Source organism: Myxocyprinus asiaticus, chromosome 2 (assembly GCF_019703515.2).
Source record: "Myxocyprinus asiaticus isolate MX2 ecotype Aquarium Trade chromosome 2, UBuf_Myxa_2, whole genome shotgun sequence".
Classification (NCBI taxonomy): Eukaryota; Metazoa; Chordata; class Actinopteri; order Cypriniformes; family Catostomidae; genus Myxocyprinus; species Myxocyprinus asiaticus.
The window spans coordinates 65,027,730-65,052,725 of NC_059345.1; the positions used below are offsets into that span (position 1 = coordinate 65,027,730).

At 36.9% G+C, this 24,996-nt stretch overlaps 1 protein-coding gene across 1 annotated transcript in view; it reads left to right on the forward strand.

Moving 5' to 3' along the window:
• The first annotated feature begins 4,778 nt into the window (after positions 1-4,778).
• The window catches only part of LOC127456067 (sodium/potassium/calcium exchanger 2-like), a 116,371-nt gene continuing 96,153 nt past the window's right edge, over positions 4,779-24,996 (forward strand). The window contains exons 1-3 of the mRNA XM_051724376.1: positions 4,779-4,856; positions 8,872-9,828; positions 12,983-12,991. Coding sequence (XP_051580336.1) covers positions 9,013-9,828; positions 12,983-12,991 — 825 coding nt within the window. The 5' untranslated portion in view covers positions 4,779-4,856; positions 8,872-9,012. The remainder of the gene's footprint in view (positions 4,857-8,871; positions 9,829-12,982; positions 12,992-24,996) is intronic.

A 24,996-nucleotide genomic window follows, 5' to 3' on the forward strand; every position in this document is an offset into this window, starting at 1 on the left:
AATCAGTTATTGTAAGGTGACATTGTTTTTATGTTTGTAAATATTTTTATGAAAAATAAAAAAACTGAAATATCTTGCATAAGTATTCAACCCTCACACATTAATATTTGGTCCAGCCACCTTTGCTGCAATAACTGCATTAAGTCTTTTGGGGTACATATGTAGCAGCTTTGCACACAGTGACAAAGTGATTTTGGCCCATTCTTCTCAGCAGATTTGCTCCAGGTTGTTCAGGTTGGTCGGGTGACGCTTGTGGACTGCAATTTTCAAATAGTGCCACAGATTCTCAATAGGATTGAGATCGGGACTTTGACTGGGCCTGTAGGACATTTATCTTTTTGTTCTTGAGCCACTCCAATGTTTCTTTGGCCTTGTGCTTGGGATCATTGTCATTCTGAAAGTTGAATTTCCTCCCAAGCAGTTTTTTAGCGGACTGAAGCAGGTTCTCTTGCAGTATTTCCCTATATTTTGCTCCATCCATTTTTCCTTCAATTCTAACAAGATGCCCAGTCCCTGCTGATGAGAAGCATTCCCACAGCATGATGCTGCCACCACCATACTTTACTGTAGGGATGGTGTGTCTGGAGGCATAGGAAGTGTTAGGTTTGCGCCACACATAGCGCTTTGAGTTTTGGCCAAAAAGTCTAACTTGATCTCATCTGACCACAAAATCTTCTCCCACATCGCAGCTGGGTCACTCACATGCTCTCTGGCAAACTCCAGACATGCTTTCAGATGGTAATTTTTGAATAATGGCTTCTTTCTCGCCACCCTCCCATACAGGTCAGCGTTATGCAGTGCTCTTGATATGGTTGACTGGTGCACCATTACCCCACTCCCAGCCACAGAACTCTGTAGCTCCTTCAAAGTGATTGTTGGCCTCTCTGTAGCTTCTCTCACAAGCCTCCTTTTTGTTAGAGCTCTGATTTTTGAGGGACGGCCTTTTCTTGGCAGTGCTTGGGTGGTGTGGTGCAGCTTCAACTTCCTGATTATTGATCCAACTGTGCTCACTGGGATATCCAAACATTTGGATATTATTTTGTACTCTTTCCCTAATCTATGCATGTCTATTACTTTATCTCTAACTTCTGTGGAATGCTCTTTGGTATTCATTTTCCTTCAGATTCACAGCCTGACCAATGATCCCTCAACAATGGGTTTTTTATCCAGAAAATGTGATTGCAACTTTAATGATTCAAAGGTGGATGCCAATGGTAAAGTAAATGTGTCCTCATTAGGGCAGTTTCTTTCATCGGTGTAACCTGGCAGCTTCCACAGCACAGGGGTTGAATACTTATGCAAGCAGATATTTTTTTTAATTAATTAATTTATTTTATTTCCCAACATAAAACCAATGTCACCTAACAATAATTGATTTTGAGTTCCAGTGTTTTAAAATAAAATATCAGACAGAATGAAATTTCATTGCACCATTTGTAATTCAGTAATATGAGATAATTGGTCGTGGTCTTATATATAGGAAAAGTGATCGATCTACTCCAAAGAAAAATAGGTGTTTTGACACAGATTAACCACAAGGTGGCAAAATTGGGCAGCTTTTACTTTGAAAAGCTCAGTTCTGTTTATTCGCAGTGGTACCAAATGATTAAAATGACGTTTGGATTTGTATTTCATGTATTTGTATTTTTGAAGTGTTATGTTACTTTTCATCAGTTTATCATACACTACGTACTCATCTCTACCTGTAAAGAACACTTATCTGAACTGTAAAATGTACTGAAATGGCTGTGACTAAATAAGCATATAAAAGTATTGTTGTTAACATTGTGACTAATTGAAAACTATTGATTTTGTGTTATCCATAATATTCAATGCTTACATGCTGTTATTATTGGCCTGGCTACAAAGTGCAAGTCGCTCTGTTGGTCGATGTGTTACAAATTAGACTTGGGATCAGATATTTATGACCCTTTTTTAAATTCTTTTATAAATCCAAACAGAACTGCTCCATATTCTTCCTTCAAAGCCAATTATCATTAGAGAGGACGGAATATGCCATCATTCTAAATGAGTTAACACTAGCAGACTGAAAATCATGACTCACTCGGAACTGTCCATCGGTCGGACTTTTAATGAGACAGTGTCTGTTAATGAGGGGGAGAGAATGAGTTATAGGATGCTGTGTGGGCAATTGTAATAGATTCAGCAAAAAAGGACTGCATAGATCTGCACAGTGCAGAAACACAAGTACCCAATTCAACTTTCCAAAACACACACAAAAATGAAACAAACACAAAGGCAATACTCCTACAACTCCTGCCCTTTCACACTCTTGTATCCTCAGAGTGTCAGTAAACAAAGCCAATTATAGAAAACAAAATTGGCAAGCTTCAATTGGTCAGAGACAAATATGAGGAATTTAGAGCATCAGTTGCCTACACTGATTCCTGAAAGCTCACTCTGTTTCCACAGAAAACTGTCTGGATGAATGTACTCACTCAACACAACAGACTGTCATCACACTTCATACACTGCCTGGCAAAAAGAAAAAAGTGTGGTTCAGGGAGCATGAGGAATCATTTTCACACATGAATTTGTATTGATGCTTTGCCAGTGATTGTGGTAATGCGATGAAAATTAATTTCAAGTAACACCTTTAAATTATTATTTCCACTGTTAAAAGTTTATAAAAGGGTTATTAAGGAGTAATACATCATTTACAAATGCATTATAAATCATTTATATGTAGTTATAACAACATTATGTAATACTTTCCAAACTGTGAGCATTTTCACTCTCATGTTATAAATGCTTAATTAAATACTCTAATTCATACTTATATTAATCAAATATATAAAAAGCCCTAATTCATGATTTATGTCACAATACAACAAAAACTAATTATTATAGTGAGATTAAAATGAGGGTTTATGTCATTTTGCTACAGTCTGCTTTGTGTTTATATTAATGAATAGCTTGACTCTCTTGTGTTGTCACTTTTCACATTGAAGTCAAAAGAATTGTGCTACTTTGAGTGGTGTCCCAACTTACCTAGTCCTAATTACCTAAATTCCTCTGAGAAAACACGTTTCAGGTGCTCATTCACAGCATACATCATATAATAAAACCTGATGACCATTAAACCATATGTAAACCACATTAAACCACATACCTGTACATTTCTAATGTTGGCAACTCCTTAATATATTCTTTATATGTGTCCACTTTACATTAAGGTGCATTGTAGGTTACTATTGTTGAAAAAGTGTTAAGCATTTATAACGTGAGTTAAAATGCTCACTATTTGGAAAGTATTTTATGAAAGTAACCCTTTTTATGCATATTGTTATAACTGTATATCAATGATTTATAATGCATTTGTACATGAATTATTTGTCATAAATAAACCCCTTTATAAACCCTTAAAGGGACAGCTCATCCAAAAATGAAAATTCTCTCATCATTTACTCACCCTCATGACTTTCTTTCTTCTGCTGAACACAAACAATTATTTTTAGAAGAGTATTCCATCTCTGTAGGTCCTTACAATGCAAGTAAATGGTGATCAGACCTTTGTAGCTCCAAAAATCCATACGACTCCAGGGGGTTAAATCTATATCTTCAGAAGCGATATGATAGGTGTGGGTGAGAAACAGACCAAAATGTAAGTATATATATATATATATATATATATATATATATATATATATATATATATATATATATATATATATATATAAAATAATTATTTATTTTTTTTTACTTTAAATCTCCACTTTTACTTTCACATCTCTTTGGAGCTACAAAGGTCTGATCACCATTCACTTGCATTGTATGGACCTACAGATCTGAAATATTCTTTGTGTTCAGCAGAAGAATGAAAGTCATCCACATCTGGAATGGCATGATAGTGTAAACGATGAGAGAAAATTCATTTTTTGGTGAACTTTCCCTTTAATACACAGAACATTAATGGGAAGGGCTACTTAAATTCATTGCATTCATGTTTTATCTGGGTTCTGAGACCCCAAACAGATGTAAGGTAAAACTTTGCATGGAGGACACTCTCAAAAAGTTGCTCTTTGGCTGAACTTGATTTAATTGTGGACAATGTTTCCACATGTTTGAAATGAGTTTTCTAAATGTAATATTACTATAAAATCTCAACACAAAAACTTTTTGTAGAAAGAACCTAGCTGAATTGAGTAAACTCAACAAAAAATTAGACGTGTCAATGTACCTCACTCAATTCAACTAAGTTTATTTATGTACTAACTTGTGAAAGTGAATGTTAGCATGCTAATGGTTGGAAGCACCACAGAGTGTAGTTTAGTAGGCTAACTATGCTATATTGAAATCAAGTTGTTGTCGTTTTTTATTCATTTATTTATTTTGAGTGCAGTTGAAGAGTCGTTTTGCTTAGAAACAGTTTTGATAAATTAAGGAGAAGTTATGAGCACTGCTATGCTGAGCTTAGCTCATTCTGATGATGTGAGAGTTCTCCACTGGAGAACGCCGCTGCCGTAACCACAGCAACGCTTCCACCCGGGCTAGTGTGACGTCACACACACACACACACACACACACACACACACACACACACACATATTCAGAGAGAGAGAACCCCTGGTCAGTCAGATTATCGCTCCTCGCTAAAGGACAGGTGATGTCTGGGAATAAAAGCATGAAACTGAGCCTAGAGGTGCACTCACGGAGCACCGCCCCAAAATAACATCACCACCACCACCACCACCATCATCATCATCATCATCATCATCATCATCATCATCATCATCATCACAGTCTGAAAGAAACATCTGGAGGGCACGAGAGAGGACGCACGCAGACTGTCAACCTGCTGCACGCGCCGCGCCGTCGCGTTCGTCCATCTGGATGTAAGTCACATCTTTCATTTTATAGATCAGTGAGTTTATAAATGCATTTATTTATGTTCATTGAAGAGTTCGGAATCGTTCCGTTATTTATCACACACGAATGTATTATTAGTTAGGCTGTGTGTGTTAAGAGTGTCGGCAGTTAACGGTGCGCATTAGAACTCAATCTTGACACAACACACTGATTTTGTACATCCATGTATATTTCATCACAGAGCTCAGAGGTCATGAGAATGACAGGTCTGTTGCGTGTCAGACAGACGGTCATTATTCAGGTATGACAGCCATACCCCCTTTAATAACCACATGATAAATGACAGTATTACTGGAAGTGACATTGCCATTTACTTCATGTCCACAACATGAAATAACAAATGTCAGAGAGAGAGAGAGGAACAATGAAACCAGCATGACTAAAGACTTTAGAGAAATTATGTTCAGATTTATGTGTCATTATTATTTTTAGCCATGTTGATCTGTTACTAAACATATTTCCAAATATTAGTATTCCCTGAAACAACTTTCCCATTTTTTCAACCCTTTTTTCCAGGGGTAGAATTATAATGACTGAATAATAATAATAATAATAATAATAATAATAATAAAAGATTGCGAAATAAAACAATTAGAACTAATCATACTTAACCCTTGTGCGACCTTCGGGACATTTCTGTCTTTTTCATTTTTGTTATATTGATCATTTTGGCTGTGTTAATGCCAACGGCATAAATTTAGCCAAAGGTGTGTATTTTTGGGGGAGTTTTGATATTTCAACCTCAGTTCCTATAATACATCTATAATACACTGTGTACACAAAGTAGTTACACTCAGGACCTTCAGGACAAAATGTCCCCATGCAATATTTGATCCCAGAGCAATTAAAACATAAAATTATGAATTCAATGATATTATGCTTTCATTCCAGAGCCCTGGCTTCAGAATTTTCCACCAGATGGTGCCATTTTTCTCATGTCTCATAGCCTATGGAGCAAATACATGCTTTTTTCCTATTTTCTGTTTGTTGTATTATAGAGCACTGCAGGCCAACTGAATAAATGATGCAGCTAAAATTGTGTGGGTGTGTTGATATGGATGTCAGAGTGTGTTTTGTATGTGTGTATTAAGACATTTTTACGTGTGTGTGTGTGTGTGTGTGTGTGTGTGTGTGTAAAAAAACAACAGTGGCATTATGTAAACAAACTAGCATTTAAAGGGTTAAAATCCTGAAAATTAATGAATATTTGGTAGTTATGATCAGGACTGATGTTGGTTAAAATATCTCAGTCAGTGAAAGTGGTAAATATTATTAATATATAATATTTTTATGGCAGTTTTTTGACGCAGCAATTTTGTCCTCTAAGGTACTGAGTGTGTGTGTTTTTTTTTAATTTTTTTTTTTTTTATTGACACTGCACAAAAAATAATAATGCATCAAAATCAACATTGTTGCTAATCATTGACATATCTCAGACAGTGATAATCCTGAAAAACATTTCCACTTAGCATTTTGTATATGGAAAATAATGATTTTTTTGTTTTTTCATAAAAAACAACAGTGGCATTATATAAACAAACTGGCATTTAAAGGGTTAAAATCCTGAAAATGAATGAATATTTGGTAGTTATGATCAGGACTGATGTTGGTTAAAAAAATTCACTCATTGAAAGTGGAAAATAATATTATTATATAATATTTTTGTCCTCTAAATCCTGAGTAACCTTTTTTTTATTGACGCAAAAGGGTTAAAAACATCAGTTTTTATACTAATATATGGCAATATATGCAAAACACATGATTTTCTCTGATATGAAAAGTCACATACTTATACATTTATGCAACATAATGTACTAAAATAGTAAATACTACAAAAATGGTCGTTTTCATACAATATTTGTAACATACTGTATGTTTTCATAGATACTAGTGGAATTTGAATATGTACTTATATCCTTAAATATATTTGTTGCTGGAATTTTTATGTAATTCCTAAAACTAGATCTGTATCTTAAATTGCCCTAAGCCTAAATATCTTGAGTACTTCAATACTATATATATATACATACTGGTAAATTGCTTTAATCTGTAGACTAAATGTCTTTAGCCGTTCATTCATTCATTCTTTCTTTCATCTAGCAGCACGCTCATCGAGGAAGAAATAGTGCTGACATGATCTAGTGAGAGGCGTTTTATGATCGTTTTAGCACTGATAAGAGTATGCTTGAATGCAGACTGTGAATGTAACATTCAGTCATCTTCAGGTGATCAAAAGCACTGTGATAATCTATTTATTAGAGGAAGAGCACTTAGTTTGTAGTACAGAAATGATTGGGTCCATCTGACCCTATTGTTTGAGACAGATAGATATTTCAGAATGCTATCTCTTATTTTTGGTTAGATAAGATTAGGGCTGCAGCTAATGATTTTTTTGATAATTAATTAATCTAACGATTATTAGAACGATTATTCAACGATTATTGCAACAATTAATCATTAGCTCTTAACCGATTATTCAGCTTGTGCCCGAATTAAAAGGTTGTATTAAACGTGCTTACTAACAATAAAGAGGACAAAATCATCTTTTAAAAATACCTCTAAATAACATTCACTGAATTAAAGGGGGGAAAAATACTTTTTATTAAGTTTAGTTCAGTAAAGAAATTCACTGCAAAAAATCCTATTGTTATCAAATGTTTTTGTCTTGTTTTCCATTTAAAATTGTCTAAAAATCCTTAAAACAAGAAAAAACATATTATATATTTAGACTTGCTTTAAGAGAATATATCTTAAATATAAGTGTATTTTGTATATAAGTGTATTTTTTCACTTGGTTATACTTCTGCGAGTGCAGTAAAGACAAAATATACTTAAATTCAAGATCTATTCTCTAAAAGCAAGTCTAAATATCTTATATGCTGCTTCTCAGGTCAATGCATCTTGTTTTAAGGATTTTTAGATATTTTTTATTTTTTTCTTCTGCAGTATAGCTGCTAAAGTAAATGTACGTTGTTTAAAGGAGTTTTAGATATTTATATCGGAAAACAAGCCAAAACAAAAACAAATCAAAAATGTATTTTGTTGCAGTGTATAATGGGGCGAAGACTACCCTCTCTCACCTTCCATCTTTAACAAACTTTCTCTTATTAATAAATCTGCGTATTGGCAATTTTTCTTCACGATAAGAAATGCACAGTGACACATATATTATGATTCAAGAAGTCGCGAGCCATCACGTTATAATCAATCTCTCCCCCTTAGATCGGGACACTTCACACATCTCATAGATGAGGTGCTGACCGCACAGAGAAATGCCAGTTTTGGAGTTTGTAGTTATTTACATGACCTGCTTCCGTATTATTTGAACTTTAATAAAGCTATAATGCATTAAATATAACTGCATTTAAGATGTAACGCCGGGGTGTTTCCTTTAAAGTCATTCGACACACAAGTTTTGCTCCAGCTCCACTTATTCCACAATGAGATTGCTTCTGTATTTACTTATTTTGTATTTTTGCATTATAATTCCCTCATACTTTGCACTCTACATCATCTTTTTGGCTGTTTGGACTGTGAGCTGTGTAATTCTTCCTCTCCAATAAGGCGCGAGCTGAATTGCTGCTCTCATGCGTCATCATTACAGTTTAATGTGATCTCATTTTATGTTAAATGAGATCAAATGACTATTCGTCAACAAAAATTTTTGTCGAAAATTTTTTATTGTCGACGTTGTCGATAACGACTAATTGTTTCAGCCCTATATAAGATACACGATGTGAAGCTGCTGTGTTCAATATGAGAGGGTTGCAAACATGCTTGTTTTGACACTGGGGTGTTTCACTGTGACCTTGAAAATGCAGACGTAGCTGAGAGTAAGTGCTAGTCAGCAAACACGCATGCTTACAGATGCGCAGACACACTGATTACTTAGGAAATTACAGTCCAATACTGTCCTGGCAGCATAGATGTTCTTGGCTTTGTGATTACCCATCCTCTCTTACCATGATATTTTTTTTTCAGGCTAATATGAGGAAGCCTCTGCCTTGCTGAAGGTTATCTGGATTCCACTGATTTATTGGACAAGTAGTATGCCTGGCATGTGCTAGGCCCAACCATAGTGTAGTGAGAGAGCACGTGAGCGTTGAAGCTGAGAAATCGGCCATGGCCCGCCTGAGCTCTCAGCGCCCATGGAAGAAACTTCGACCCACACGGGTGCTCGGCCTCCTCATCAGTCTTGTAGCAATAAGTGCAGTAACCTTCTCATGGCACTCTTCTTCTCAGCGGGAGGGGCTACAGAGCCACATCCCACACAGAACATTACTGTCCACACACTTGGGTTACCGCGGTAATCTCTCGGAGGACACGCCCGTGGCCATGCGCTCGTCCACAGAGTCGAACGTGAGTCAGGGGGATTACCCGACTGACCTGTTTAGCCTGGAAGACCGCCGAAGGGGCGCTGTGGTAATGCACATGTTCGGCATGATCTACATGTTCATCGCCCTCGCCATCGTGTGCGATGAATTCTTCGTACCCGCACTCACTGTCATTACAGAGAAACTCGCAATCTCGGACGATGTGGCGGGTGCCACCTTCATGGCGGCTGGGGGCTCTGCTCCTGAGCTCTTTACCTCGGTCATTGGCATGTTCATCTCCCATAGTAACGTGGGCATCGGAACCATTGTCGGCTCTGCCGTGTTCAACATCCTGTTCGTCATAGGAATGTGCGCCGTGTTCTCGAAGGAGATCCTAAACCTGACATGGTGGCCTCTCTTCAGGGACGTCTCCTTCTACATCATCGACCTCATCATGCTCATAGTTTTCTTCCTGGATAACTACATCATGTACTGGGAGAGTATCAGCCTGCTGCTATCCTACGCTGCCTATGTGATATTTATGAAGTTCAATGGGAATGTAGAGACTTTCGTCAAGGGCATCATGAACAGAAACCAGGTTGTGGAAGTAGAGGCCCAACCAAAGGTGAGCTGACAACATCTCTTATTTCTTCTGATTGTCCAATTATCACAGACTCAGTGGTTTCCAATTTGGCTTGGGAAGTTATTGAGGTGATTGACTGTTTGGTGGAGTAATTTGGTGTCTGGTGTGATTGTAGAGAGTCATTTTTGGACAGGATTACAGCAGTAATAAAGGGGACATATTGCAATGCTGCAACTAACCTGCTTCCCAAACCCAAAAGACAGGATAATACTGAGTTTGAAGACCACAGGAACAAGCAGAAGAATGATTTCTTTTAAATTAAGCAGGGCTGCATTTCCCAAAAATGATGGATCTTAGTTTTAAAGAGAGTTCTCTATGTCCGAATTTGTGTTTGCATGAATGTGCAAGAACTTCAAGTGCTACTTAAAAGTAGGTGTCTGCATATATTGTAAGAATCTCAACATTAACTGTATTAAATTGTATTGGTGTAACTACTCCAGAGCATTCGTAGATTTACGATGATTTTCGACTACTTAAGTTACAATGCTTTTGGGAGACAGCCCATAATTCAAAGATGATTTGCACAATTATAACCTTTATTTAAACAGAATAACCTCTCTGAGATTAAAAATCTCTTTTACAGGAGTGTCCTGGCCAAGATGGACAGCAAATAAGTAAAAAAAGAAATACACAGCCTAATTTAAATTAAAACTACAAACAGAAAACAGACACTTACAATACTAAAAACACTTACAAGTCATTGATTCATCTTCAAGCAGATGAATGATAAATGTAAAATGTTCCATAGACATCAAGTTTTGTAATTTCTGTTTCACTTGAAGAGAATTCCAATCAAACAGAGCTGCATACCTAAAAGCCTTTTTACCTAATTCAGTTCGAACATGGGGAACAAAAAGAATATAACAATTCTGAGAGCAAAGGGAATATTTCCCAACACTGTTCCGTTGGATCAAACAACAGAGATATGAAGGCAAGAACCCCAAGATAGCCTTGTAAATAGTTGTATACCAGTGCATTTCTCTTCTAATAGACAAAGAAGGCCAAGCTACTCTATTATACAATGTACAATGATGTGTTGAGGGTTTGCAATTCAATATAAATCTTAAAGCACCATGATACACAGCATCCAAAGAGGAAAGAAGATGGAGCAAATAGACACACAACATCCCCATAATCAAGTACTGGTAAGAATGTAGCAGAGACAAGTTTCTTTCTTACATTAAATGAAAAACAGAGCTTATTTCTGAAATAAAACCCTAGCTTTGTTTTCAGTTTTTTCTTTAGCTGAGTAATGTGAGAACTAAAAGATAGTGTATCATTGATAATAATACCAAGGTATTTATTCTCTTTCACTAACTCAATCACATTTCCTTTCAAAGAATGCAGAGAAGTAAGATTATTTACTATTTTCTTTGTACTCAAAAATAACATATGCTTAGTTTTATCAGCATTCAAAACGAGTTTTAAATTGTAAAGCCATAACTGAATGACGTCAAAGCTAATTGTAGATTATGCAAGGCTTGCTGCTTAGAGGAAGCACTACAATACATAACAGGGTCATCAGCATAAAAATGGAATTGCACATTTTGTATGTCATGATCAAGACTTTTTATATAAATAGTAAATAAAAGGGGCCCCAACACAGATCCTTGGGGGACACCCTTAGCAATATCTAATGACTCCGATTGTTTACCTTCTATCTGTACACATTATATTCTTCTGCTTAAATAATTTTTAAATCAAAATATAACGTGATTTGATAAACCAACACTTTTAAGTCTATACAACAGTATTTCATGATCCACTGTGTCGAAAGCCTTTGATAGACCAATAAAAATAGATGCACAATAACATCCCTTATCTAAAGATTCCGCAATATCGTTTAGAACTTTCAAAACAGCAGTTGTGGTACTATGATTTTTGTGAAATCCTGATTGATTATTAGATACAACTTTATTTGTATTAAGATAACATGTCAGCTGTTCACTAATAAGGCTTTCTAGAATTTTTGATAGAACACAAAGCTTTGAAATTGGTCTCTAATTATCTAAGATAGTAGGATCTCCCCCTTTCAATGAAGGAACTACAAAAGCTGATTTCCAAATTTCTGGGATATCATTAGTGTTTAATGAGAGATTAAAGAGATACTGTAAATTAAGGGAGATGAAATAATATCAGCTGCCATTTTTAAAAACACAGGTTCTACACAATCAGGACCTGGTGGTTTATTTCTCTCAAGTGATTTGAGTGCTTTATGGACATCAAAACTCATTATCTGTCCAAAACTAAACTCCTCCTTCTTTAGATTACTTTCTGCATAAATAAAATCAGAGTTTGAACAAGTAACATTACATGATTCAAATAGTGACCCCGAAGCAATGAAATGCTTGTTAAAACAATTAAGCATATGCACTTTATCAGAAATATTGATAGAATCGGTAGTTATACATGAAGTAAAATTAGAAGTATTTTTATTACCAACCATAGATTTAATGTTCTTCCAAAATTTTTGTGGATTATTTAAATTTGTTGATGTTTTAACAATAAAATAGTCTGCTTTTGCCTTTCTAATTGCAACTGTGCATTTATTCTGGAGCTGTCTAAAATAAATCCAGAGTTAAATCAGATTGCCTGGCTTTTGCCCAATTAACATCCCGCTCATGTATAAGGGCTGATAATGAGGCAGAAAACCAAGGATTGTCCCTGCCTTTAACTCTTAATTTTTTAAAAGGTGCATGCCTATTGATAATTGAGATAAAAACATCATAAAAATATTTCCATGCATACTCAACATCAGGTATAAGAGAAATCCTATCCCAATCGTACTGGGCGATGTCACAAAGAAAACCTTGCTCACTAAAGTGTCTCATACACCGTCTAGCAATAATACGTGGTTTCTGCTTAGGTAATTTAGTATCTCTAACTACGGCAACAACACAGTGATCACTAACATCATTTGCATATACAGAAGCCGATGAATACTTAATGGGGAGCATTTGTAAAGATAAGATAAATTAATGTAGATTTTTTATTGTCTTTTAAATTGGGTCTAGTGGGTGTTTCGACTAACTGAAAAAGATTAAGTGTATCACATATTGCTTTAAATCCATCAGATGCCGACTGCAACCAGTTCAAATTAAAATCGCCCAATAGGACGAGTTCCTTATAATTCAAGGATGTCAAAGTGCGCATTAAGGATGGAAGAGCATCATTGTTCGCTGTTGGAGGTCTATAACAACCAACTACATTAAAATGTAAAGACTTAGACACAATTAGATTTAATGCTAATAATTCATATTGTTTGACCACTGATTCAGAAAGCAACACAGTAACCTCAAATCTATCCTTAATATAAATTGACTCACCCCCCCCCCCCCCCTGTTCGGCCCTATAAACAGTATAACCATCAATACTGATGCCTTTGTCCGAGACCGTTTTATTGAGCCATGCCTCAGATATTACTATAACATCTGCATTGGTGTTGTTTGCCCAAATACGCACCATATCCAACTTAGGAAGCAAGCTTCTTACATTTATATGAATGAAACCCAGTCCTAATCTAGATTTAAAATCAGCTGGAACAGTAAAAACCAAAGCAGCATCATTATTAGGGCCTGGATTTGGTAAAACATTTCCAGATATCAGTAACATAGGAACTATAAAACTCCGTCGCCTTACTGTTTTACTTGATAAGTCATTTCTGACAGGTGAATATGAGCTAAAAGAGTAATTGACAATGTTGTAGTTTTCTTTCTTAGTTAACGCAGACCTTATAATATCCTCATACACAAAATTAGGAAATAACTTCAATCGATATTCATTAAAAACAAGAATGTTTGTATATACCCCAATATATGTCCAGTTTGTCCATTTTGCAGCTGCAGGAATATCGTGATGCAGTGGAAAAGAAACTGAATCATACCTGCTGCTGATGTTTTCAAGGCTGAAAATCAAAAATAGTAATGCCACCAAAGTCATACGTTCAGAAGTTACCTACAGCATTGTCAATTTGAGATCCACAACTGTAGAAATCAAGTAAATTCGTAGGTCACAAGGAGGAGGACTCTGTAGATCCACAAGAAGGGAGACTCGGCGAGATCGTTGAGCTGGAACTGCTGGCTGAAGGAGCACGTGTAAATACTCCAAAGATCACAACCGGAGTCCATCACACACGCCTGGCCCAATGAAAAAGCCAGCCAAGTCAGCTCGAGCAGCCTGAAACAGCACAATCCGCAGAAGGCTCCCACGCGATCCACCGAAACGCCGCAACACCGGCAGCGATCACGCACTCACTCGGCCCCGGTTAGAAGCCGCAGCTGAAAAACAACAGCAGGACTTGGTCCACAAAACAAATCCAATTCCTGGATTGAACTCAAGGTAACAATGACTATGTCGTCAGAAGTTTAGTTCACAAACATGCCCAAGTTTGGAAACGTTAATGTCATAATTACTGCAGCATCTCCGTCAAGACGCAAACAAGCTCAAGTGGATATGGTGTTGAAATTTAATTCAGAATATAAAATAAATAAACATTGGTGTCTATCAAACTTCCTAATAGGTTTGACAATGCAAAATGAGACATAAAATGCACGTAGAATGCACAAAGTGCTAAATCAATTAAAATAGACATGAAGACAAACACCAGCAGACTTAACGAGCTGCCATCTTGGAATTTTGGAAATTTGTAATGAGGTCACATTCTTCTTAGGCGTACAATGTTTTGGGAAACAAAGCCCATGACAGTGTTGTTATATAGTACTAATACTATACTATGGCCCTGCCCCAAATGCTGCCCTCAGTCCTTGCGGTCCCTTCCAATTTCACACTTTGATGTCGTACATAATAGTCTGCAATTTCTGTCGCATTTTTTTTTTTTTTATTTCACATGTCTAATTCTCACCTCTGGAAAAGCAGTTTGTTATATGAGCCAATGTGCTTATCAAAGGGATAGTTCACCCAAAACTTTATTTCTTCTGCAGAACAAAAATTAAGATTTTTAGAAAAACATATCAGCTCTGTAAGTCCATACAATGCAAGTGAATGGTGATCAGGCCTTTGAAGTTCCAAAATGGAGATCAAGTCAGCATAAACATAATCTATACAAGTCTGGTGGTATTATCAATGTCTTCTGAAGCAATCCAGTTGGTTTTGGGTGAAAACAGACCAAAATATATATCCTAATAATAAACCAAAGGTTTATTATTAGGATACAAAGTAATCTTTTTTGTAGGAATAACAGAATCAACACAGAAAGTGATATAGTTAGAAATAGTAAGCACCTGTTCATTCAAACCAGAACATGTATTCAAAAACATATTCCAATCTGTGCAATCAAAACAACCCTTTAAAACCTCAGTATTAGAGGGGTCCACTCTTTAACATATCGTACTTCTCTCTTCACTTGCTTTATAATGGGAGTATACACAGAAGACAGCAAAACTATATTATGGTCAGCTGAACCAAGAGGAGGTAAAGACAGAGACCTGTAAGCTCCCGGAATCGGGCCATAACATCAGTCCAAAATTTTATCAGCACAAGTAGCACATGTAACATATTGGTAATAGCCTTTTAAATATTTATCCATAATACAATGGTTAAAATCACCCAAAATAAATGTAGGTGCATCTGGAGATAAATTGTCCAGTTTATCCAGGGTATTTTTTAATGTTTCCAATGCCACGTCAACTTTAGCACGTGGATGTATATATACTACAATAAAAAACAATTGAGGGAACTCACAAAGAAGATAAAAAGGATGTACAGAAACTGCAATAAGTTCAATGTCCATATTACAAATCTTATATCGCACTATTGCTGTGTTACACCAACTTTCCTTAATATAAAACACACACACCTCCACTGTGTTCTTTCCCTGTTGTGTGTTTATCTCAATCCATAAACTACTATCATCAATTGAGTCATCCAGCCAAGTTTCGGTGAACACCATCATGTGCATATTTCTGTATTTGTGCATAAATCTCACAGTTCGTCCAGTTTATGGCGAAGCGAGTGTACATTGCCTAAGAGTATTCCAGGCATCGGGGTGAATCTTTGAGCCCTCTTTAGTCTGTGTCGAATTACACCACAGTTCCCGTGTTTCCTACTTATTCTCCTTTTCAGACCCCGGGTATTCTCAGAAGGCCGGGTTAATTCTTCAGGAATATTCCAAGCAGGATCGACAGGACCAGCATTTAAACGCAAACCCAACAGGAACTCCCTGGTCATCACAGGCACGCTCTCCGGAAAAACTCCTCCATACACCAAAACTGAGGCCGCACTTCCCCAGTTGATCAGCAGCAACAAAAGCACTAACTTCCACAAGCTTATCATCTTCACATAAAAAGAAACGTCTCACTCATGAGATTAAAGAAAATGGAAGAACAAAAATAAAATAAAAACACCTTAAAAAACACGTTAACGTACAAATATTGAAGCACACATGCAGCCCTGCCAGTCGCCGCACAAACAGCGCCTGGAAGTCAACCCTGGTTGGACACTTGTTGGTTGCTTTTCGCACACGTATAGTGGTGGAGTATTCAGCAGTGAGATCCTTTCACTGTGTTTTGAGAGTAAAAGTTGTTCTCCGTGTAATGTGTGTCCAAAGACGAGATCCACGCAAATGATTTGCCATTAAGTAATGTCTCTTTAAATACCCTTTCTGTTCTTTACAGTCAGTTGTTTATCAAAAACAACAAAAATAAACATTTAATTGTAATAAGACATAGCACAGATGACATAATGCCATTTGAGTGTCTCTCATTAACATGCACTAATTTAAAGACACTAGGCTCGTTTGAGATGCCAAACACCTCGCCTTGAATGTAGACGTGAGTAGGCCAGGCTTGTGAAATTTCAACAGTTCTTATTTAATTTTGAGTTGGACATTCATAACTTGCACATCAGTATAAGATTACTTGTATACTGGACTATAAATGGAAGCGCTGTAGGGTTTGCGCTGTAAATTCAAAAGAACCAGCACAATAGAATTATTCTTTCGGGAATTGAACTATACCGGAAGCACTGTATGATTTGGGCTGTAGATTCAAAAGAACGACTCCTTTGAATAATTCTTTCAGGAATTAAACTATACCGGAAGCGCATATTTGTTTGCGCTGTAGATTCAAAAGAAGGATCCGGCTTGAGATCGGGAATCAAATACACTGGAAGAGCTGTGTGTTTTATGCTGTAGAGTCAGTAGAGGGCCGCGCTGCTGTAGAAATGTGCTGCAGGAAACACTGTCGGAGTATTTCAGGACGCCGTTCCAGCTGCGTTGGCTGAAAATTGCATGCAAGAGAACCGTTAATGGAACCGAAAGTCACGAAGATCATACGATTCCGGTATTTTTGAAAGAATGGAATCGGTTCTGAACAAGAACCAGTTATCGGTTCCCAACCCTATGGCTGTGTCTCGTTTGGAAGGCTGCATGCTAGGTAGGACGCGTCCTTTGAAGGCTGCGGTATACCGAGTGTCCTCCTTTAAACAAGTCTCGTTTAAACGAGACGGCCTTCGTAGGACAAACGGAAACGGAACGTAACATGGTTGCTATGACAGCACACCACTCTTTAACAAGTGCCAGCGCTTTGAGTGAGAAGGGAACAATGTCCCTTTAGAAGGGAATGTATGAGGTAAAATGTAGGAGAGTTATAATGATGTAGACAGAAAAGAAAATAGATTTTACAGGTGTACTTTTAGTCTAATACTTTATTTTAATTATATATTAATATAATTATACATATTATATACTCTGCACCCCTCTACTGAGGTACTTCAACTTGGGAATTAACATTACTTGCTTTTGAACATCATATTTACGGGCAAATTGGCGTTATTTGTTTTAGACATTCCCGTTGTAGCAAAGAATTGTGGGTTGTGAGTGCCCACGAAGGATACATCTCATGCATCCTTCGAATTCTCGTGAAAGAAGGTCGCATTCGAAGGCTGCATTCAGAGTGTCCTACTCGCTTTTCTGAAACGAGACAGCCTTGATGACATTTGCGGCCGACAAATGCGACTTCCGGAGGACACAGCCTTCCAAACGAGACACAGCCTATCTCCCATCGTGCTTGCAGTTCGCACAGCTCGGAAAAAGCAACTGCGCCACCTGGCTGCTACAACTGCGGCTGCCTCGCTCTCGCGGGAGTATTTTTGACATACGTCGTAATGACATCACAGCAAGTCGGACAGATTTCTAACCGTCATGCATCTGCCGGTGATCACCGGTGAACGGTTCTGCGCAGAACTTGCTCATCTCAAACGAGCCTACTGTTTACAGAAATGCCGGATTCCCTTAAAGAGACAGTGCCGGTTTTTAGCACGTGTTCAACAAAACTACAAATTATGCAATTTAACAATAAAAATTTAACAAAATATGATGTGTGCAATATAATATCATATTTATTTATTAAATACACTGATTTGTATTTTCATTTTGTACCTAGTTAGAAGGTCCCCTGTATAATTCACAGCATTAGCTGGTAGAGAATCTATTTCATATGTAAGCAAAAGGGAAATTATAACTGAAATATATGCATATGATTTGATATGGAATCTAATCTAATTGAAATAGGAATCAAATCGAGAGCTTGAGAATCAGAATTGAATCGAATCGGGAAATCTGTATTGATACCCAGCCCTAATGTAATTATACAGATATGTAGTCTGCATGTGCTACATGCTTCACAGTGAATAAAGTGCTCTGCACTTTGTCATTAATACTCACACAGTGTGCGCGTGATGTTAATGATGCGGTTAGTGTGTAAGCAGTGGCTTCTCACATTCACTTACTGTTGAAGCACGCAGCTTATTCAGCCTTTTGAGGTGTAGTCATCACACTAGGACATATCACGATTTTAACATGATTAATTGTGCATTCATTTCATCCCAAATATGTCAAATTCTGAGACATTCCGCGACTTAGAGTTAATTCCGTTTTTATGTCTGAAATCATAGGGCCCTAGAAAACACTGCCATGCAAAGACAAACTAGAAGGCTTTTCATTCCACACCACCACCCTTAAATTTACCATGGATTTACTATAGTAACACTAAATGTAACTATGGTATTTCAGCAGATATATTAGGAGAGAGGGAACTAAGAGAGCTAATTTTTGTTACAACACATTTTTATATTTTTTTGTAATATATGTTTTTCATATTAAAGGTGTCACGAAATGCTCTCGGACAAGACAGTCGCGTTGCGTCAAAAGCAATATAACCTATGATGTTGTCTACCATGGAAGTGTCTGTTGCAGTGCGTTGCGTTGCACTGACAGTAAGCAGATGTCACATTCCATTTTGCGCTACACGCTGTTGTGCTACAACTGTTAACAACACAAATAAACAGTTTAGAAAGTTTGTGTTGGTGCGCCCGGTTTAGACAGCCTCAAGCTGTCGCATCACGTCAACGAACGCGCCCGGTGTAAACAGAGTGTTAGCACCACAAACAATCACACAGTCATGACATTTGAAATATTCATGAATGGAACTGTTTACTCAGTTTTTGCGAGCACATGTTTTTAACTGCCCCATCCTTCAATGACAGTTCCTTTGCAAAGCTTGAATCGTATAATGACTAGTATGATATGAGATGAACATATAATCCACTCTAAAATACGCTGAAGGCACATCCACATCCAGTTTCCAGTATCATTCCATCATGTTTTCATACACCAACATCTAAAAATAGAGCAGATGGGCAAAAGAACACGAGGCAGCAGCTGAATAACAGAGAATAGCATCTCTTCTTCAGAGTTGTAATTTGACACCACTTTCCAAACGGCCCGAAATATGTATTAAGTGGTCAAAGACATTTGTCTGTGCATGTTTATGTAGAAAAACATTTAAATCCAGACAGGCACATGAAGGTGTCTTGTGTAAGTCCACTTTGGATAAATCTCCCATGACAGGCCCATCTCTCTCCTCTTCACCTGTGTGACTGACTGAGCACCAGTATATATTATCACCATGCAATATTATTCATAATTGCACTTATTTATGTGATACTAGGGCTGCTCGATTATGGCAAAAATCATAATCATGATTATTTTGGTAAATACTGAGATCACGATTATTTAACACGATTACTCATTGGCTTTGGAAACATCATGCATTTATTGAACTTTTTTCTTTTTAAAAAACTTGTATTTTTAACAGTGGATTTCCTTGAACTTGAAATGTAAATTGCACTGGGTAGGAGAGGAGGCTATTGTCATATGATAATTATTTTATGTCACATATGGTAGTCAAATAAAGAAAAGTCTCCATTTCCACCTTTAACAGCAGGGGTGCTCACACTTCTATGTAATGAGATCTACTTTTTCATCATGTTATTGCAGCAAGATCTACCATGTACAATAAAGGCAATACATGATCACAATAAAAAAATTTCAGTAGTCAATAGGGAAATTTGACGATTCTCAATACCAGCTTCAAAACCACAACAAATAATAACACGTATATGTTAATTATGGAAGAATGGTTTCAAGTTCTTAAGTAATTATTCAAGACTAGTAAACAGTCAGTAATAAAATAGCAATAAAAACCGCAATGAATAGATATAGATAAAAAATAATAGAAAAAAAAAATTAAGAAAATTCAATGCTTTTTTACAGCTTTAAAAGTTTTTAACAGCAGTAGGCTATCAAGTATTCAAGTAAACATTCAGAATGAAATGCAACATAAAACTACTACTGGTCTTCACTGTGTGATTATAATACATTCATACTTTTTAAAGCAACTAAAGTTACCCAGTCAAGAGCTCTTACTTTATAAGTCCGACATTTTAATACAAATCTGCTTTTTTCTCCGCTGTTTACGTTCACTTTAGACATCACTCTCTGTGTTTACATGAATACCTCACCAAGATGGGCATGTTTGACCGTTCAGGCGCGCATTAGCACGAGCATTTTCGGAACACATGCATGTTCAGCACACACACATATGCCGCCTATCAATCAAACAGGGTGCGGCTGTTACAAGATCACATGTGAATTATAAAATTACGTGCTCTGGATTACTTTCAACAGCACAGTAATAATATGAACTTTCTAATAAGTGACACAGTCTTAGCCTATCACAAATATAGCTGGTTATTTTTTGTTATTGACATTTTAATAGTCTGCTTGTTCAGACGGTCAAGTAAAATTATCTTTCACTTGTCCCTTCAAAAATCCTCCAAAAATAGACAAGCGTTAATGTCGAGCCTTGATTAAATATTGTATTCAACATTCTCCGATAACAATTTTTTCTTCTGCAGTATTGCTCCTAAAGTAAATGTACATTGTTTTGAGATATTGAGTTTTAGATATTATTTTGGAAAACAAGCCAAAAAAGACTAATCAAAAACGTATTTTGTTCCAGTGTATAATGGGCTAACACTACACTCTCTCACCTTTATTTTCATTTCGATCCGTCTTTAACTCATAAAAAACAAACTTTCTCTTCTTAATAGAGCTGTGTATCACCAGTTTTCTTCATGATAAGATACACACCGTGACATATATTATGATTCACTACGTCAGGAGCCATCATGTTATAATCTAGCTGCAGCAAATGTGCGCAAGTGATGAGCGTTCCCGCGCCAGAGTGTGCATCAGCCGGGAGAAGATTCAATCTCTTCCCCGGTCACTTCACGCAACTCATAGACGTGCCGCTGACCGCACAGTTTATTTATTTTCATAACCTGCTTCCTTATTATTTGAACTTTAATAAAGGATGCTTTAAAGATATAATGTCGTGGTGTTTCATTGCAAAACGGAATGCAGCACAATAATCGTTTTATCTTGATTAGCTTGTTTTCATAATCACTGGAAGCTAAAATAGTAATTGAAAATAAAATTTGATTAATCGCCCAACCCTATGTGATACAATAATAATATCACTATTTTTTATTAGATTATGTCCTTAATTTCTCATTTTATAGGCTAAAGACCCCCACCCACGCACTGATGCTACCAAATCAGGTTCTGGTGCCACCATAGAACTTAGTGGCACTGGTGCCACCACTCTCAAATGTTAATCTGGAGCTCTGTATCACACTGAGCCTGTTTACATGCACACCAATCCGTTGATTACTCTCTAAAATCAGCTTATTTCAAAAATCTGACGAGACAAGAAATCCGCATTTACACGACATATAAATTAATCACGTTATTCTCTACTTTTGACGTCAAACTGTGAAGATGCATGCGCTCAACATGTGCGCACATTGGATGAGCCAATGAGAGGAAGGTGTTTACATGGCCAAAATCTACCCGTGTTGATCGGGTTATTCATAAGCCGTTTATGGCCTGTATGCCGATAAAGATATGTGGTTTATTGCGTTTACGTGACCGCACGCGTTGTGAGCATATTAAGCATAAATAGTGCAAGAACGTGCATGTAAGCGCGCTCAGTGTCAGAACTACATAGTGAAAGAATCTTCGGCAAATGTCCATGAGAGGCTCAAGTGGGTCGCACACCGGACACGTCTGGCAGACGACATGGCACATTCTAAAATTCGAAACAATTGTTTTCTATGAATGTGTGCACACCGCTGCCGCCAATCGGTGTCTGTTGGTGGTGCCCACCTACAACTCTGGAGGCTGCTAAAAAATTTTTGAAAGCTTTGTCACAGATAGTGTTTAATTCTAATTGCAAAAAATATCAATGATAATAATTATAACAAGAACAACAGAGGAGAATAGAACAGGGATGGACTTTTTGCAGGACAGCAGGATTTGGATTAGATGCAGCAGGACAGGTCAGTATAGGACAGTTGGCATGAATTAAAGATCATTTGTGTGATCGTGAGGATGATGAGTGGTCATATATATTCTAAACACACAATACTGGACCAGTGTTGGCCCTCTAATATTGCCAGGCAACAGGCACATGTTTATTTTATGGGATACGTGCAGGCTCATGCATGAGAGTGAATGTAGTTTTCCTGCAGTACATATTTTGGTTGCTCATGGAGGCAAAAGCTCTTCATATGTGATGCAGTAGTCATGGACGCAGCTGAAGTAATCCTGCTGGCTTTATGTACTGTAATCATTTGTCTCTACTGCAATGAGGCTTCCACTAACAATAATCATGATATAATACCACAGTTTAACCTCAAACCTGATCCCTAACCCCTGAAGCTTTCGCCGCATCCTTGAACACGTTTGGTGCACATTTACAACTGTATGTATAAAGGAAGTTTTCTGCATTAATTGCTCATAAAATGTGATCTCTTCTTCATTAAAGTCACAAGTATAGACAAAGCACAATGTGCTTAAGCTAAAAACACACAAAGAATTATAATATTTCATGTCTTTATTAAACACATCCAATTAAAGTTTCACAGTGCTGTGGAAAAAGTAAGTTAACCCCTAGGCTAAAGAAGACCAAAAAAGCGAATTAGAGTCAGGAGTTGGCAAACCTGTCATCCAATTGGAGGTGAGGGTTAGAGCTACTTTTATTTCTAAAAAGCACTCAAACATTTTGAGTTTGCTATTCACAAGAAACATCTGCTGACGTGGACCATGCCTCGCAAAAAAGAGATTTCAGAAAACCTACAGTCAAGAATTGTTGCTTTGCATAAAGCTGGAAAGGGTTACACAGTTATCTTGAAGAGCTTAGATATTCATCTGTTCACAGTCAGACAAATTGTTTATAAATGAGGATGATGTAGTACTACGGCTACTCTCCCTAGAAGTGGCCGTCCAGCCAAGATGACTCAAAGGGCACACCGCAGAATGCTCAATGAGGTAAAAAAGAATCCTAGAGTGACAGCTAAAGACTTAAATGAATCATTGGCACTGGTTAACATCTCTGTTCATGAGTCTACTATACTGAAAACATTTAACAGGCATGGTTTCCATGGCAGGACACCATGAAGGAAGCCGCTGCTTTCCAACAAAATCACTGCTGCGCACCTCAAGTTTGCCAAAGACCACACTTGACACTCCACAACACTACTGGGAAAATGTATTGTGGACTGATGAAACTAAGCTCAAATTGTTTTTTGAAGAACATGTAGCACTACGTATGGCGTAAAAAGGGCACCACATACCAACATGAAAACATCATCCCAACGGTGAAGTGTGGTGGAGGGAACATCATGATTTGGGGCTGATAAATGTATCTATTAACCTTTTTTTTTTTTTTTTTTTTTTTTATGTAGCAAGAACCTCACGATATATTTTTTTTTAATGTAAAGTGCATGAGACGTGTTGGTTTAACGACATTAACTGTCATAGGAGAATTTACTTACTGCTAACCATTTGATAACTTTTAATTTTTTTATTTAATTTGGAGGAAAAGAAAAGAAACAAAAAAATCAGTAGACAAGAGCTGGATGTTCTTGTTGAGGAAATTACTGCAAGTAAAAAGTTCTCCTTGGGAAGCTTGATAATAATATCATGTCAGAAAGTAAGAGGCAGGTAAATGGGAAAGAGTGACGGAGGCTGTCTCTGCTGTACCCAACTCAGTATGGATGTGGATGGGGGGTGAAAAAGAAAGTGTCAGCTTTCTAATGTTATATTTATTATGTTTCTATGAACTCTGAAGATTGCGGAGAGAGAGCGCTATATGCAGCGCATAGCATTATTAGTCACCACGTTTAAAAGCTTCAAAACAACATTTATTGTTTGAATTTGGTGATAACATTTACATGGTTTACAAGCTGAAAATAAAAATATAATTAAACACAAAACAGTCCAAAATTCATTATTTAAAAATAAAAAAATGTTGGTCTAAAATCACATTTCTACGTAAACAGCCCACTGCGACTTCAGACTCAACATGTAAAACCCAATAAGTTCATTAAACATCTTAACTTTTAGGATTTAAGACAACTGTGAGGTTATCCTAACTTAAAGATGTTATTTGTGACGATATTTAAGAATATTTTTTTTCGAGAATTTGAATGCTTCTTAAGTTTTTTCTTAAGAACAGTCTTAAGAGAAAAGATAAGAACTTTCTTAAGAAGTTTATTCGGGAATACAAAATATTCGTAACTTTTTTCTTAAGTTACAAATTAAGAAGAAAATGGTAGTTAAGAAGAAATTTCTTCTTAAGAATGTTTTGTGAATCCGGCCCCTGGACCGCTTGCTATCATTGGGGGATAAATGAATACCAAAGTTTATCTTGATTATATCCTACAGGATAATATCAGGGTGGCTGTGTGCCAGCTGAAGCTCAGTAGAATTTGAGTGACGCAGCAGGA